Source organism: Phaethon lepturus, unplaced genomic scaffold, assembly GCF_000687285.1.
Source record: "Phaethon lepturus isolate BGI_N335 unplaced genomic scaffold, ASM68728v1 scaffold11664, whole genome shotgun sequence".
Classification (NCBI taxonomy): Eukaryota; Metazoa; Chordata; class Aves; order Phaethontiformes; family Phaethontidae; genus Phaethon; species Phaethon lepturus.
The window spans coordinates 16,195-31,585 of NW_010534016.1; the positions used below are offsets into that span (position 1 = coordinate 16,195).

Genomic DNA, 15,391 nt, shown 5'->3' on the forward strand with positions numbered 1-15,391 from the left:
AAAAAAGCCATTGTGGAGGGCCCGGGGGCTGGCAGGGCTGGACATCCTCCCCCTCCCCACCTTCGTGCGATGTTTTCTCCTAGTCCTTCTGGCTTGTCCCGCTCCCCTCGGAGCCCCCCCGGCACCTCACACGTGTCAGGGGCTGGCCCCATGCCTGCCCGAGGAAGGGCAGGTTAATACCTTCAGGCCAAGGCTCTCGCTCGCCACTCGGCACCCAGCCTCCAGCTCCTCCGCAGCCATGGACAGGGCTTTCTCTGCCTTGCTGCTCTCTCTGCTGCTTCTCCTCCAGAGCTATGGAGTTTGCGGGGCACCTCCGCAGCCGAGAGGTAAGTGGGGAGCTCAGCGGTGGGATGCGTGGTGTCGGTCCTTACAAGGATGCCACCAGCCTGCTTTGGGACCTGGAAGGAGATGAAGGAAGAAGAAATACCCAACATTAGTTGGGGAAGCGAAGGAGCTTTCTCAAGTATTTTCCCAAGGCAGCATAACCTGGAGGTGTGCTTGCTTCTGCAGGTCGCGCTGCTTTGGAGGAGCGGTGGGATGCGGGCGCAGAGGCACGGCAAGGGTGGCATCAGGTCAGCCCCAGCCCCCAGCGCAGCAGCAGCCTCGTGGCTCGCTGTTTTCTGCCGGAGGAGGCCCGGGCAGGAGAACGGCTCTCCTCTGCCTTCCAAAACTGCTTCTCCTCCCCGCAGAGGGCTGGCTTTGCCGGGAGCTTGAGGAGGAGTTGGCCAGACATCCGGAGCTCTGGTTAACCTCACCAAGCAGGAAGGTCTGGGTCAGGTTGCTGAAGATGGACCTTTCCTAGGTTCTACTTCACCCGTCCTTGAGCAAAATCCCGCTCTGTTTGTCCTTCCACGTGGGGTGTAGAGCAGCCAGATGGGAGATGAGCTGCCTGCTCGTTGAGGTTGCACGGTCTCTGCCTGCAATTAGTGTCAGCAAGCGCCGAACACAAGGGGTCCGGTAGCGAGGAAACATCTCCCCTCTGCCGGGGCAGGACACTGCCGGCGGCTCCAGCCAGCCCGGGGAACCCGCTGCAACTCGCTGCGGGAGAGGTGGCCGAGGCAAAAGTTACTGCTGGGTTTTAAAAACGTTTGAATGATCTTATGATGATGCATAACGCATAGACCTGGGCAGGCTGAGAGTGGTAAAATAGGCGTGACAGTGAGCGCAGTCCCAGCTGTTGGTTGTGAAGGGGAGTTTTCTGATGTACTGACCAGTTTCTCCTACGTAATTTGGAAAGGGAGAGTTATCTTTGCTGCAGAACCGCTAAGCGCTACCAAAGTCAGGAAACTAAACAGAGCAGTCATTCACCTCAGCCCTACCGTGAGAAATCGCCATTTCTAAAATAAACACCTTTTAATTCCGAGCTACTAGGCAGGTTTCCTGTTCTTTCAAAGAATATGGCAAAGATGCCCTAAGAGAGATTTTCTGCTAATCAGTGCGTGAAGTTCAGCTATTCCTGAATAACTTCAAGTGTGTGAATTTAAAAAAATAGCAGAGGATTTTATTTCTGGTTTAATTCAAGTTTAAAATAAACTATGCTGAGTCAAGATGTCACTTGGAGGAGGCGTGCCTGGCTGTCACCTCCCGCAGATAACCAAGGTCTGTCCTGCAGACCCTGATACGTGCACAGTGGCTGTGACCAGACAGGCTGAAATCCCAAAGTTCCCAACTGATCTCTCTTCTTTTCCCTGAAATATACTTCGCGCTCATAAAAAGAGATTAAAAATGTTATTCAGGGCAAAATCGCAGAGCTTCCATGCAAAAAAGAATATATACTTCAAAAATTCTGTTGGATCCAACCGTTCCTAGGGATAAAAAAAACCCCACCACTTTTCTTCCTTGGTTTGCGACTAAAAACTGAGGTGATCCGTTAGCTACAGTGGCAAAGGGGAACCTGCTCTTCACTTCTGGAGGAACTGATTGCAAGACTTTGAGACTTTCTCTGCACCTTCATTTCTCCCCTGTAAAATGGGCATAATCAACTCCCGGTGAAGGGATTTGCGATACTGTAGATGGACTGCCAACTGAGTTTTTCCTTCCTCTGCAATGAATGCTGGTGGCAAAGTGAAAGTCACCCATATGGGGAAGGTTTATATTGCATTTTTGTGGAAACCAAAGCACCTGACAAAGCAACCACTGCCTGCTTCCCTTGTACACACATCATCTTTTAGAGAGACCTTTCTGGGAGCCAGAAGCAGATTCAGCATTAGTGTCTCTCAGGAAACTAACCTGATTATATTCTTTATGGATATATCACAAGATATTTATTTTCATGTGTCTGAAAGACTGAAAGCTCCATTAGGTTTCACACTGAGGACTAGCTATAATATTTATGTCATAATTTGGAACAGAATTGTTGGCCCAAAAGCTCACATTTAAAAATCTGTCCGCAGAAGTCTCCTTTGTGATATATCCTATATCATCCCTCTCTGCAGAAATCAAATATTAACAGAGCACTTGATACCCCTAAAGAGACAGATTAAATGAAAGAAAAAAAATTAAAAGAACAGAATGCTATAGATCTGGTGGGGAAAACGGGACAATTCATTTAGAAAACCATAAAAAATATCAGTCTTTTTTATGTTTTGCCACAGTTGAAAATTAGGATGGAAAACAGCATGCAAATGAAAAATTAAATAAAAAAAAAAACACTCTGCTCTTTGCATTGCTAATGCTTCCTCTTTATACCATTTACTTTTTACAGTGGATATTCATGTCTTACTATGGGTTTGTAGAGATTAACTATCAATTACATGGTTCTACATCTCTCTATTTTGTTCTCCCTCACCAGCGCACAGAAATAAAATAGGGCTGGTCTTTGCTGTGTTACAGAATTTCATTGCCAATGGCTGAAAAACACGAGACTGGCTCCTGTTGTGTTGGTTAGTTAATCTGCGTATCTTGATTCACAGCTGAATCGGAGCTGCTGAGTTTCATGCCTGCTTCTGGTCATGCATGATGAAGATACAATCTCATTAATTAATATCCACATGGATTGCTTATCCATGTCCGAAATGCGATAACTCCTTTTGAGCCTTTGTTTGATGCCGAAGTGCATGCACAGGCTTCAGTTCACAGCTTTATTCCTCCCTCCATGCTGCTATAAGTGAATTAAGTTTCGTGTAAACGTTAGCAATAGCCTGGGGTGAGGAGTGGGTAACCTGCTCCCACAAGTGCAGCGCTGGTATTTTCAGAAGTACCTGTTGTCAACCGGTAATTGTGCTCTTCTTGCAGATGCTTTCCTATGAAAGGAAGAAGAACATTTAGAAATATTAGGTTAAAGTGGTCTCACTGGGCCTCTGGGACAGGCAGAGAAAGGACTGAAGCTTGCAGGTCCTCTACCCTCAGCTGCTGCTCTGAGAAGACCATCCTCTCCTAGTATACTTTTCTCTTCTTTTTCCTTCATTTTTCTCCTCCCTCCTTATCCTTTCCAGGCACCCTGTGTAGAACCAAACCCACCGACTTGGTGTTCATCATCGACAGCTCCCGAAGCGTGCGTCCACATGAGTTTGAGAAAGTCAAAGTCTTCATGTCCCGGGTGATCGAGGGGTTGGATGTGGGCCCCAACTCCACCCGGGTGGGCGTGATCAATTATGCCAGTGCTGTCAAGAATGAGTTCTCCCTCAAGACCTACCAAACAAAAGCGGGACTCCTGCAAGCAGTCCGGAGGATAGAGCCACTCTCCACTGGGACTATGACTGGTCTGGCTATCCAGTTTGCCATTAGCCGGGCTTTCAGTGACTCAGAAGGGGCCAGGGTGAGGTCTCCCAATTTTAATAAGGTAAGCAAATTATCCGTTTCTTGGATGCTCCTTCTTCCTTGTGAGTCATCATGGAGTGCTTGGAAAAATCGGAAAAGAAGGAAAGGTGATTTTCTCTGTGCTTTGAGTGTGTGGGGACAAGTGGGGGTTAACTGTCAAAGATGGCAAGCCTTTGGGAGGTGGAAAGCTCCCAACTCTTCTTGAAAACAAAACTAAATTTTCATTTGGGCAGAGCTGGCCTGAAGCTGTTGGGGTAAATGTAATCCAGCTTCACCAGCTCTCCTCTGCCTGGAGTGTCTGTCCTTTGGGACTCGGCTCCCTGCTTCCAGTGTGCCTGCGACAACCATGAGATGATGATTTCAGCTAGGTTTGCTGGGCATGAACAATGCTCTTCTTCCCAAGATATTGTAATAAAAATGCTTCAGAATCCACCACAGTAAGAAGCGAGGCAACCTTCTGAAAGTTTCCTTTGAAATGGCCCCTTTGAGTTGCAGATATAAAGCAAAGTGCTGTTTCAGTGTCCTCTACTGCTCTTCCAGTTTTTCAGAGGCTGGCTGATGGCATGTTCTCCATTCTGGTGTTCTCTTCAGGTACACAGACTTTATTGACCATTTAGCATTTAAAGCTATGGTATAAGGTCAGCTTAATTCTACACGTGGTTGCAATGGGCATCGCTGCTCCTGTCCCATACTCCCTGTCCAGGAAGCTCAGTCTTTAAAAAATTATTCCCTAGATACCTCGTTCACCCCGTTGGATTTGACCATGGATGTAACCAAACCTCAGCCCAATGACCGTCATCAGGAAAACTCTCTTCTGAGCACGCAGAGAATGTATGTTCTTGGCAATACGTGTTTTAGCTAAAGATGTAAATGCACTTCCTAGGCTCTTGTGTCCCATGCAGCTCCACTGGCTCTCTGCTACCAGACCAGACCAGAGAAATAAGCAAAGGTGTTAGCAAGCAGCTAGAGCTTTCCACCAGCTGGACAAAAGCCCAGCTGTTGGAGCAAGGAAACCTGGAATTTTTCTCCTGATTACAATTTTTGGAACATCAGCCACTTTCCATTTCTCTCACTGCTAGTAATGCTCTAGGGAAGGCAGAAGTAGAACATGGAAAAGATGCCCAGGGATGGCAAATCAAAAATAATACTTACATGTGAAAAATGGGCACTGGTAAAGATCTGCCAGCTCCAAAAATCAGCAACCTGAAGGCTCTGCTGGTCTGGAGTTCATAAGATACTCCTAAAAATGAGGCTGGGGCCTACAAGGATGATCTAATGCTTTGTGTGCCCCCTCACCATCTTAACTATAAGCGACTTGCAAACATGAATTAATTCATCTTCCTATGATCTTTTATTGTGGGATTCACAGCAGGGAAAATTCTATGTATCCTTAGCCTAAATCTGGTTTGACACAATAGGAAGAAAACCAAGAGTGATAACAGGAGAAAAATTACACTCCAAGAAACTTTCACTGTTTTATTCACAGTAAACTCCAGAGACAGAAGCTCATATGATAAGCCGTCATGATCACATCATTACTCAAGCTTAGGAGTCACCTGGTGCAAAATATAACAGCCCAGCTCTCGCAGCGGAACTCCAAGACCTAATTGAAACAGTTTTTATTCAAAAGCAGTAATATTGGTTTGTTTGTCCAATTCTTTGAGGTTCACTGAAAGAAATCCTTGCAAAATTGCAAGACATTATATTATATTGTTATTATCGTTATTTTTTTAGTGAAGAGATTTAAAATCCTTTAGGTACAAGACTAATTGTTCTCATTCGACTGAACTACTTCAAAGAGGTTGTGTGTGGATTCAGCCTTTAGCTCAAATCTGCTATTTTCTAGAGCTTCAAGCAACTGCCTGTTGCTGCCAAGGTGCGTTCGGCTTTTCCTCACTTTCCCAGCAGCAGTAAGTCTGCAGGTTCTCAGGAGAGGCAGCAGCGATCCATGCTGCCCGCTTGCACCGCTCGCAAAAGGGCTTTGGAAAAGTCTCATTTCTCAGAGAGCTCAGGGCTGCCCAGTTTCTCCACGGATGACTTCACTGAAGAGCTGTTTCACATGCTGCTCAGGAAAGAGATGTTTCCTCCAGTGAAATCACCCCAGGGAGCTGGTGGGAAGGTGGCAGGTCTCCAGCAGAGCCCTCCTGCCGTCTCAGTCTGGGCAGAGCACCCTGTGGTGGAAAAATGTGAGCAGAGTGAGAGCTGCAGGTCTCCTCTAAGCAGACTCATCCATAGCCGCACACAAACAGCACATTTCTGTCCTGAAGGAAAAAAATAACAGGAAATGTTTGGTTTTGTTGGGTATTGTTTAGCACAAAGCCAGACAGCTGGACTGACATGCACACACACAAAATTATCTGGATGATAATATCTATTTCTGCTTTTCAGAAATTTTTACTCTGATTGAAGTGCAAAAATTGCTTAGTAAGAAAGAAAACACAAAAAAATGCCAACAGTTTGAATGCCAGACCACAGAAACATTTCAGTTCTTGAGTACCGACAGGCAAAGAAGACATTTGCTTCTCACTACTTCCAGTATGCCCTTGCAAAAAAGTTTATGCCTCATCTCATTCCATTAATTTTTGTTCCAGTGTCCAGAAGTGCCAGAAGCTCCAAGCAGGACCGAGGTTCAGATGCACTTGTCCTACCTCCTACCTGTCGCTACAGGCCCTGCTGAAAACTCTATCCCCATCTTTCTCCTCAGCCCCTCTCAGCCCGGCAGCTGCAGGAAGGTCTCCCCGGAGCCTTCTCTGCTCCAGGCTGAGCCCCCCCAGCTCTCCCAGCCTGTCCTCCCAGCAGAGCTGTTCCAGCCCTCGGAGCGTTGCTGGGGCCTCCTCTGGCCCCGCTCCAGCAGGTCCATGTCTCTCCTGTGCCGAGGGCTCCAGATTTCCAGTCTTGTTGTGTGAAGGCAGCTCCCATTGATTTCACTGGTTTTCTTATTATTCACCTTTCAAACGGAACAAATAATGTGATTTTTTTAGGTACATTTTCCTCTAGGACTGCTACCCAATCCATTCCCCACCCTCAGACATCTCATCATATTTCTTTATTTTCTCCTGTCTTTATCTAATTCCTCAATGTCTATTTTAAGACAAGGTGACCATGTTTAGGTCAGGACTGGGACACAGTTCTGATTTATACAATACTATTATAATACTTACAATATTAGTCTCTATTTTTTTCCTTAATACAGCCTGACACCTTACACACAGCATTGACCACTACTGTAGATTGAAGAGACATTATCACTGAGCTGTCTGTGAAAATGCCTGGATTTTTATCTAACTAATCTCTTCCGCACCATTTAAGTAACCCATTTCCTTGTGCACTATTTTCCTGCTCTTGTCTACTCTGCGGCTGGGCTGCCAGACACCTCACTCAATGTGCTCTTGCAGTCCATGTGGTTTCCTGCCATCTCAATACACATAAGAGCTGCTGTGCCCTGCTAACACACCAAACAAGGCTTTAGTTTAAATATCTGAACGCTTGCAAAAAAAAATCAAATTTATTTAGTGGCTTATTGCAGTAGCATGGCTAAAGCATCCATGTTTCTGTGGACAGTAGTACAAGGAACTCTAAAGTTGCTTTGTGTCCCTGGACAAACCTTATTTCCTAAACATCTGAAAAAGCAGAAGAATAGTAATGGTATGTTTCATTATTTATCTTAGGAATTAAAAAAGAAGGGAAAAAAAACCACTACAGGCTTTTCCCTCTTTCTTTCCACTTTGGATCTGGTTGAAGAGGCAGAATCACAGAAGGGTTGAGGTTGAAAGGGACCTCTGAAGATCATATTGACCAACACCCCCTGCTCAAGCAGGGCCACCTAGAGCTGATTGCCCAGGACCACATCCACATGGCTTTTGAATAGCTCCAAGGAGGGAGACTCTAAAACTATTTGCATTCCTTGATTCCCCAGTTACTTTTTGCTTTTTTCCACAATGCTTTGAAGTCCAGCAAACTTTTCTCTTCTGTGACCCTCATGCTACTCAGAGTGGCCCCATCATCTGCCTGGGAGGATGAATAGGTCATGCAGTAATTTGGGGAGGTGAAGCTTCCAGAAACATTGGACACAGCCCTTGCTCCTTCACAAAGCATCCAGCAAGACCTTGTGAAAATCTATGCTATGATTTTCAACCATGTAGGACACTGGTCAAAGCATCACAAGGTCTTGCTGTGCTCTGTGCAGCAAATGTCACCCCAGGACAGGGAAAACCACTATTTGTTTCTGTACGAGCTCAGAGTAAAGTCTGTTTATACCTTTATCAAAAACTACAGGGGTTCCCAATTACTTTTACCTTTCTTTAGAAGGAACAACAAATAGATCGTCAAATTGATGAGAAAATTAAGGGCTTATTCAACTTTCTGCCCAATTCCCCTTTCAGTGCTGTTACAACATTCACGTTATACACTGCATAATGAGACATAGCTACCTCATTAGCGGCTGGATTGCCTACACAGGGCAGCCCTCAAATATGAATACCTAGGGGTGCCCGTGAATACTCTGGTGTCTTAGTTAATGAAGAATAAATTGTGTCATGAGAACATGGGGGATTTCTGTATGACAGAAGTAACATAAGAAGAATCCAGAAAGTTAGGAATTCACAGGAAAATGAAAGGTGGTGTTTAAAATTAGTAGAAGTTTTGACCTTGAAAAGCAAAAGTTTCTGAGTTTCCTTAGGGCAAAACTAGAAATCCTATTCAGCTATTGGAGATGGCAAAAGCATTCTCCCTTTCTTAATTCTTCTCACATGGCTACCTGCTAAGTACAGCACGAGCCCTTCGCTGCAGAACGGTGTCAGGCTCTCCGGGCTGTAGTGGTTGCTCCTTTCTTCCAACCTGTCTCTTACTCTTTACCAAACAAGGCACATACCAGGACTCAGATTTTAAAATGAGACAAGGTCATAACACAGAGAATTACAGAGATCCTGTGTCTGCAAATACTTCAGAGTTACGTTTAAAACACAAGGACGTTGTTTTTTTTCACACTGTAACTCACTGCCTCAGCTTGGCAGGGAGGGCAAATGTCTAGAGAGGGAATTCTGGGGAAAAAAATCAGGATTTCCTGATTATCAAGTTAACTACATATGATACCATGATCACTTTATATTTATTCTATTTCCTACAGTCTTTCTGTAAGCACCTGGTCCTGGCCGACGGCACAGACAGGTTCCCTGCCTGGTCTGACTCACTGTTACATTTATTTTAGCCATGGGTTCGCCAATTAATTCCTGATGCCTGATCCAGACTCTTTGTACCCAGAAGTTTTGTTTTCTCCAACAGCATGTCAGAAAGTAGCATGAATTTTGAGTGCTCTACAGTAGATTTTCACACAGATCCGTTATGAAGATCTTTCCCATCAGATCCAGATGTGGATGCTGCCACCAGACACCTCCTGGGTTGTATCTGGGGTTCAGGCCTATGTGAAGATGCCACTCTGGCGTGAAGGACCAAAGAAACTGATTAAACTTGGAGAACCACTTTATTTAGACAGAGAAATGCCAGGAAGACGTGCAACACCTCCGTCTTGTGACAAACACCGAGAGAAAGATATGCGGTTACTGACGGGAACCTGTTCGTAGGGTGCTGTTGCTCGCAGAAGCTACTTGATCATACATCTTGTTTCCCGACAGGTTGGCATTCGATAAGCTCTAATTGGCAGCCCCGGAGCTGCTGCGGGTGCGCAGCAAGCAGAGCTGCTGAGCGGCTGAGCCGAGGGCTCTCTCTCCTGGCGGCAAGCTCGACTGCATGGCTGGCTCTGCTCCTGGGCTGGCTGCTGGTCCAGGCACGGCATGGCTGCTCCTTTTGGCCAATCTTTGGGTTTCGTGACCATTCTCCTTTACGACACACGCTGACATCTGCCACGGGGGACACTTTGCCTTATTCTGGCCATGAGCAGAAGATGAATACTTGCATTCATTTATTTATTTTTCCCTTCGAAGCAGCCAGGTACAGAATTCTAATGCCACCGGGAATTTCTCATTTTGTAGCCTTTAGGAAGTGCAGATAAACATCTGAAACTATAGACCTTCACCAGGTTGAAAAGCTCTGTATTTTTCCAGGTTCACCCACCTTTTGCACAGAAGGAAAGCTCTGAACGGGGCAGCAGATTAGATTAGTATTGCAGTCTTACTCGGGGGCAGATGACTGCAGCATTCAGCCATCCCTAAGCTGAGGGGGAAGGAGCCACTTCATCTGCATGGCCAGGGCCCCTTGGGCACAGGAAAACCCGCTCCTGACTTTACCCAAAATGATTTTTTTCCACCCAAGGACGTAAAACAGCCATTACATTGTCCTAACTGAGCAGCTGGTGGGTCTGATTTCATCTTCAGAAAGATGGAGAGCATATATGGCATAGAGGAGAATAGTAAATACTGCCTTAATGATGAGATGATAGCTCATTCAAACTCACTGTTACTGACAGATAAAATTTTTTCCTGCCTTTTTTGTTTGATGTTTCTTTACTTTCTGTATTACTGAGGGTATTTTCCTGCAATGTGAAGGTTTTTTCTGCTTAGCAGCTCGCCTGTTCCTGGTGATTGTATTTCTCCATACTGCATTACATCCCGATCAGATGCTTTGGAGTTGACAGTGGTGTGACAACAAAACAGTTGTAAGGAAAAGTAGCAGGAGCAGATGAATTGACAAAGAACAAAAATGAAGTTTTTGTGACAATGATGTCACTTATCAAAAGAAAAATAAAGAGGAAAATGGACAAACTAGCAACAGGAGCAGGACTCTTGGAGGCTTTCCACTCGTTCAGGGTTCCATCTAATCCAGGGTGAAATCCAGTTCCCACTTAAACTAGCTGCCATTTTAACACTGACATTAGTAGGAGTAGGACTTAATCTCTGCTATTTATTGTGGAACAGGGAATCAGAAATCATGGCAGGCACTGACACACATCGTGACCTTAGGCAGACCTCTTCTTCTCTCTCTGCTTCAGCTTCTCCATCTATAAAATGGGGAAAAATCTTCATCTCATGATGTTTCCGTTACATTTCCTGAGATTCTTTTAAGTCCCGTACTGAGTCAGAGTTGTCCTTAGTGTCAGCTGGGGTTTCATGAAGATAGAGTTTGGCTTGAGCATTAGTTTGCCTATGAAGAACACAACCTTTGCTTCGGTTTCCTTAGGGGTGAGACGTGCCAGTTGTCCCTTAATTAAATCATTCATGTCCCTGGAAGTTTAACCCTTCCATCTCAGAAAGAAACAAACCCCACATAAAAGAATTTCATGTGTGATCTCAGGAAGAACAGGAAAAGGGAGAGGAGGGAGTGGCATTTCCTTTTTGTTTAATTTTAGGAAATATGAAACCTTCTTTACTAACCCAGGCTTTTCACACGCAATAGTGATATTTAAGCCCATTCAATCATACGTCTTGCTTCTGTCCTCCTCTGTGCAGGTGGCAATCGTCGTAACCGATGGACGTCCCCAGGATGGAGTACAGGATGTGTCGGCAAGGGCCAGAGCAGCTGGCATTGAGACCTTTGCCATCGGGGTTGGCCGGGTGGACATGCACACACTGCGGCAAATTGCTAGCGAACCCCTGGATGATCATGTGGACTATGTGGAGAGCTACAGTGTTATAGAGAAGCTGACACACAAGTTTCAAGAAGCTTTCTGTGGTAAGTCCTTGCCACAACCCCCAGGTTCCTAGCCAAGAGCTGCAAGTGGCTGCCAGCAAGGTTTTCACAGGGAAGTTGTATGTGTGATCATCATTCATCTGCTTCCTTGTTCCAAAGACTTGGGTCTTGCAGGAGCACGAAACAGTATGGAGGACAGATGCTCTCTGAAGTTGCCTTCCAAGAATTTCAGGTTTTATTTAGGGAATTTTAGGTTTTACTTGAAGGAGTCTGCAGATTTCATTGGCACAGAAGAGTTTGTAAACATGACCCACATACACCTTGAGGCATTGAAAAAGAACCTGGAAAACATGATCTTTGTATAGCTAGAATCATTGTACTTATGTTGAAGCCTATCTGGGCAGTTCTGAGAATCTGTCTTGTAATTTCTCACAGAAGTATTGTCTTCTGAATTCCCAGTTAAGCAAGGGATGGTTTCACTTCCCTGCTGGAGGCGGAACTGCCTTTGCCTGATTATGCTGTTGTTTTTGCAAGCCTTGCAAGGCAGGAAACTCTCCTGGCTGGTGCGGTATCTAATGCCTTTTTGCACAGCATATAAAAAGAGCCTGACTATCCTGCAAACACATATTCACTCCTACATGAACCAGTGAATGGAGTGAGAAAGCTTTATTACTTTCAAATATACCCACAAGACTGCAGGAGGTGGTCTATAAATATCCATTTTATGTATCAGCAAGAGAGGCCTGAGGGTTTCACACACCCATCCCGTTGAAGCAGAGACGTGTGGAAACACATTTTAAAAGGTGCGATACACCACGGTGCCTATGGCAAAGCATTGCAAACACATACACACAGATGGACCTGTAAAAGTCTCTGAAACCAATTTCTTCAAGAGGTGTAAAATTTCATGATTCAACTTTCAGGCTGAAAATCATGGGGGTAAGCAGCTTTTTGTCAAGGAAAATTTCCTCCTCTGTAGGAAGGAAGAAAATTTTTAACATAAAATGAGCCATGTATTATAATCAGGTGTCACTGCACCAGAAGCTCATGAAAGAGAGGAACAAATACTTCATATTAAAGGGGGGGTTAGAGACAAAATTTGGGAAGGTGGAATCCAGGCCATGAATACTTGTCGGAGTTTCTGTTGGCTGCCCTGGAGTCAGAAGTCAGCCAGAGAGAGAGAGGCCTGGCAATGTGTTTTGAAGTTCTGGCATTGGTGTCATTCAAAAAGATGAAGAGAAAAAATCCTTTCTGTGCCTTTGCTTTTCAAATTCTTAACATGCAGATGACAAAGTTCTCCCTACGGCAAAAACCCTCAGAGGTGCATCCGAGGGAAGCGCTGTGCTAAGGACTATTATAACTACCAGAGAATAGCACCATATTAATTGCCAAGTGGGTTGGTATCATGCTATGCAAGCAGCTGCACAAAACCATCCTTGGCGATGTACCCAAACACCACCTGTTATTGCGAAGCACGGTTCGTGGGTACTGACAGCAGGAAGAACTGCGCAACACTGTCCAAGCTGTTTCCCATAATGCGCAACAAACCATGGGAAAAAGGGAGACCCTTGGCAGCCCAGCCACTAGTTAGACTAATAAGATCTCTGTAGGCTTCAGAGAACTCAACCTGAGAGCCCAATGATAAAGCCATCTGCACGGTTAGTAATACTCCTAATGATATGAGCTATGTATATACTGGAAAGATCTACCAGTGCTGGCAGAAAGACTTTGAGCCACTTCCCATCATTTTGATACAACTCAATGATCAGTTTTCTGCACAGATTTCCCTGGATTTGTAAACGAATTTGCTTCAACCAGATCTGTTTATTTTCAAGTTTATTTTCCATCATCATTGCTGTAGCTGTGACAGTGTTGTCAGTCACTGAATGCTGCTGCCTCAGACTGCTGCAATTCAGCTGCTGTTTGCTCAGCATCTCAGGAGTCAGATCCAGGTTAAGATCAGCAGGCAGAAATGTTTGTAGAGAGCAAATCCGAAAGCTGCACATGCAAGGGTAGCTCTGAAGTGAATTCCAAGTATGTTTGCACGTGAATCCCATCCAAAAAGACAGCTGCACATGGGGCTGAACTCACTAATCATAATTGTACTACATAGGTGGAAAAAATGGGTATTGGCCAGCCCAGGTGGTAGGTTGGAAACCAAATATCATCCAGTAGCTTTGGAGAATGAAGTGTATTGTGATATGATCAACAGACAGATGTTTTTTGCCCTCAGTATGGAGACCATTTCTAGTCCTGGCTGTGCCTTGGAATCAAGAGACTTGTGAGAATTTCTCCTTGTGTCTTGTATCTCAGTCACTACCCAAGAGTAATGACCTCTGCTGTTTTGTCTTGCTGCAGAGTGGATTTAGTTATCACTGAGTGTATGGGACAAATATCATGCTTTGTGCATGGTCTGAGTAGGGTCTGGGTCGAGGAGCCTTCGCATGATCTCTGATTTTAATCTCCACCTTTGCTTACAGTGGTGTCAGACCTGTGTGCCACTGGAGACCATGACTGTGAGCAGATCTGTATCAGCACCCCAGGAACGTACAAGTGTGCTTGTAAAGAGGGTTTCACGCTAAACAGCGATGGGAAGACCTGCAGTGGTATGTAAGGATTTTCATTTGCACTGAGCGCAGCTGTGATCTGCAGTGGTATGGTGGGGATAGGACTGAGATAGGTTAGACGTGTTCTGTTCAGAAAAGGCACAAGGGAGAACCATGCACTTATAACCAAGAGTTATTTTGAAAACATTAGTGTGAACTGTTGTTGAGTTTTGATTGATCAAACCTATTTCATTAGCGATAAAATGACACTAGGGTTATATTTTCCTATATAATTAATTGGGGTCTTTCTTAGTTGCTGTCTTCTTTTGCCCTCTTCTCGTATTTTGCCTCAGCTTGCAGTGGTGGGTCAGGATCTGCTCTGGATCTTGTTTTCCTGATCGATGGCTCCAAGAGTGTGCGGCCTGAGAACTTTGAGCTGGTGAAGAAATTCATCAACCAAATTGTGGACTCGCTGGAGGTGTCAGACAAACAGGCCCAAGTTGGCCTAGTTCAGTACTCCAGTTCTGTCAGACAGGAGTTTCCACTGGGGCAGTTTAAGAACAAGAAGGACATCAAAGCAGCAGTCAAGAAAATGGCCTACATGGAGAAAGGAACGATGACAGGACAGGCTCTGAAGTATCTCATTGACAGTTCCTTTTCTATCATCAACGGAGCTAGGCCTGGGGTCCCCAAGGTGGGCATAGTCTTCACTGATGGACGGTCACAAGATTACATCACTGATGCTGCTAAGAAAGCCAAAGACTTAGGTAGGTCCTGAATTCTCAGTGGCTTGTTTCTTCCTTGGACCAGATACTGCATTTAATGTCAACCTAGGTATGACCCTTTCCCTGGAGATGTCTCTTACTTAGGATAGAAACAGGTAACTATAGAGTGACTTTGTCGGGATATTGCCTGACTATCCTTGCACGCTCATAAAGAACCTGGAGCAACTCTGTCTGGGGTTCAGATGAATCTTTGCCAGCAGCTGGTTTTTGTTCCCACAGACCCTCTGTGTCTTTGACCTAAGTCTGCTGGAAGTCTCTCTGCTGGGCAGGATGGAGTTTCACACATTTGGTATGGGATGCACACTGGTCTAGCATGCTCCTCACAAATGTGAAGGAAACCACAGGGAGTAGCTGAGGATTTGTCTGATCTTGGTAATGAAAGTCAGGTCAGCATCAGTTGCACTCACGGTAAGGCAAAGACGACCACCAGAAAGCCCCTTGGAGAATAACAGGAGTTGCAGGGCCAAGTGTGTCTTGGCTGTATCAGCCTTAAGGCCTGGAAAAGAAAAAGATTAAATAAAACAATAAACAAAGCAGAAGCACAGATTAAAGGAGTAACTGTTGACTCCCTGTCCAAATCCCAGACACACCCAGATGCACTAGTAAGAAACTTTCTTCATCTTCTACTGGAAGAAGCAGTGGGTACATATAGACCCATTTATATGTCTAAGCACCATGAAGTATAAATAACTTGAGATCTGCCCCTTTGCTGACCTGCTG

General features: G+C 45.1%; 1 protein-coding gene across 1 annotated transcript in view; it reads left to right on the top strand.

Annotated features, from left to right (window-relative positions):
• The first annotated feature begins 238 nt into the window (after positions 1–238).
• The window catches only part of MATN1 (matrilin 1, cartilage matrix protein), a 21,015-nt gene continuing 5,862 nt past the window's right edge, over positions 239–15,391 (top strand). Inside the window, exons 1-5 of the mRNA XM_010285391.1 lie at positions 239–326; positions 3,435–3,781; positions 11,160–11,382; positions 13,821–13,946; positions 14,240–14,653. Of these exons, the coding sequence (XP_010283693.1) occupies positions 239–326; positions 3,435–3,781; positions 11,160–11,382; positions 13,821–13,946; positions 14,240–14,653 (1,198 nt within the window). The remainder of the gene's footprint in view (positions 327–3,434; positions 3,782–11,159; positions 11,383–13,820; positions 13,947–14,239; positions 14,654–15,391) is intronic.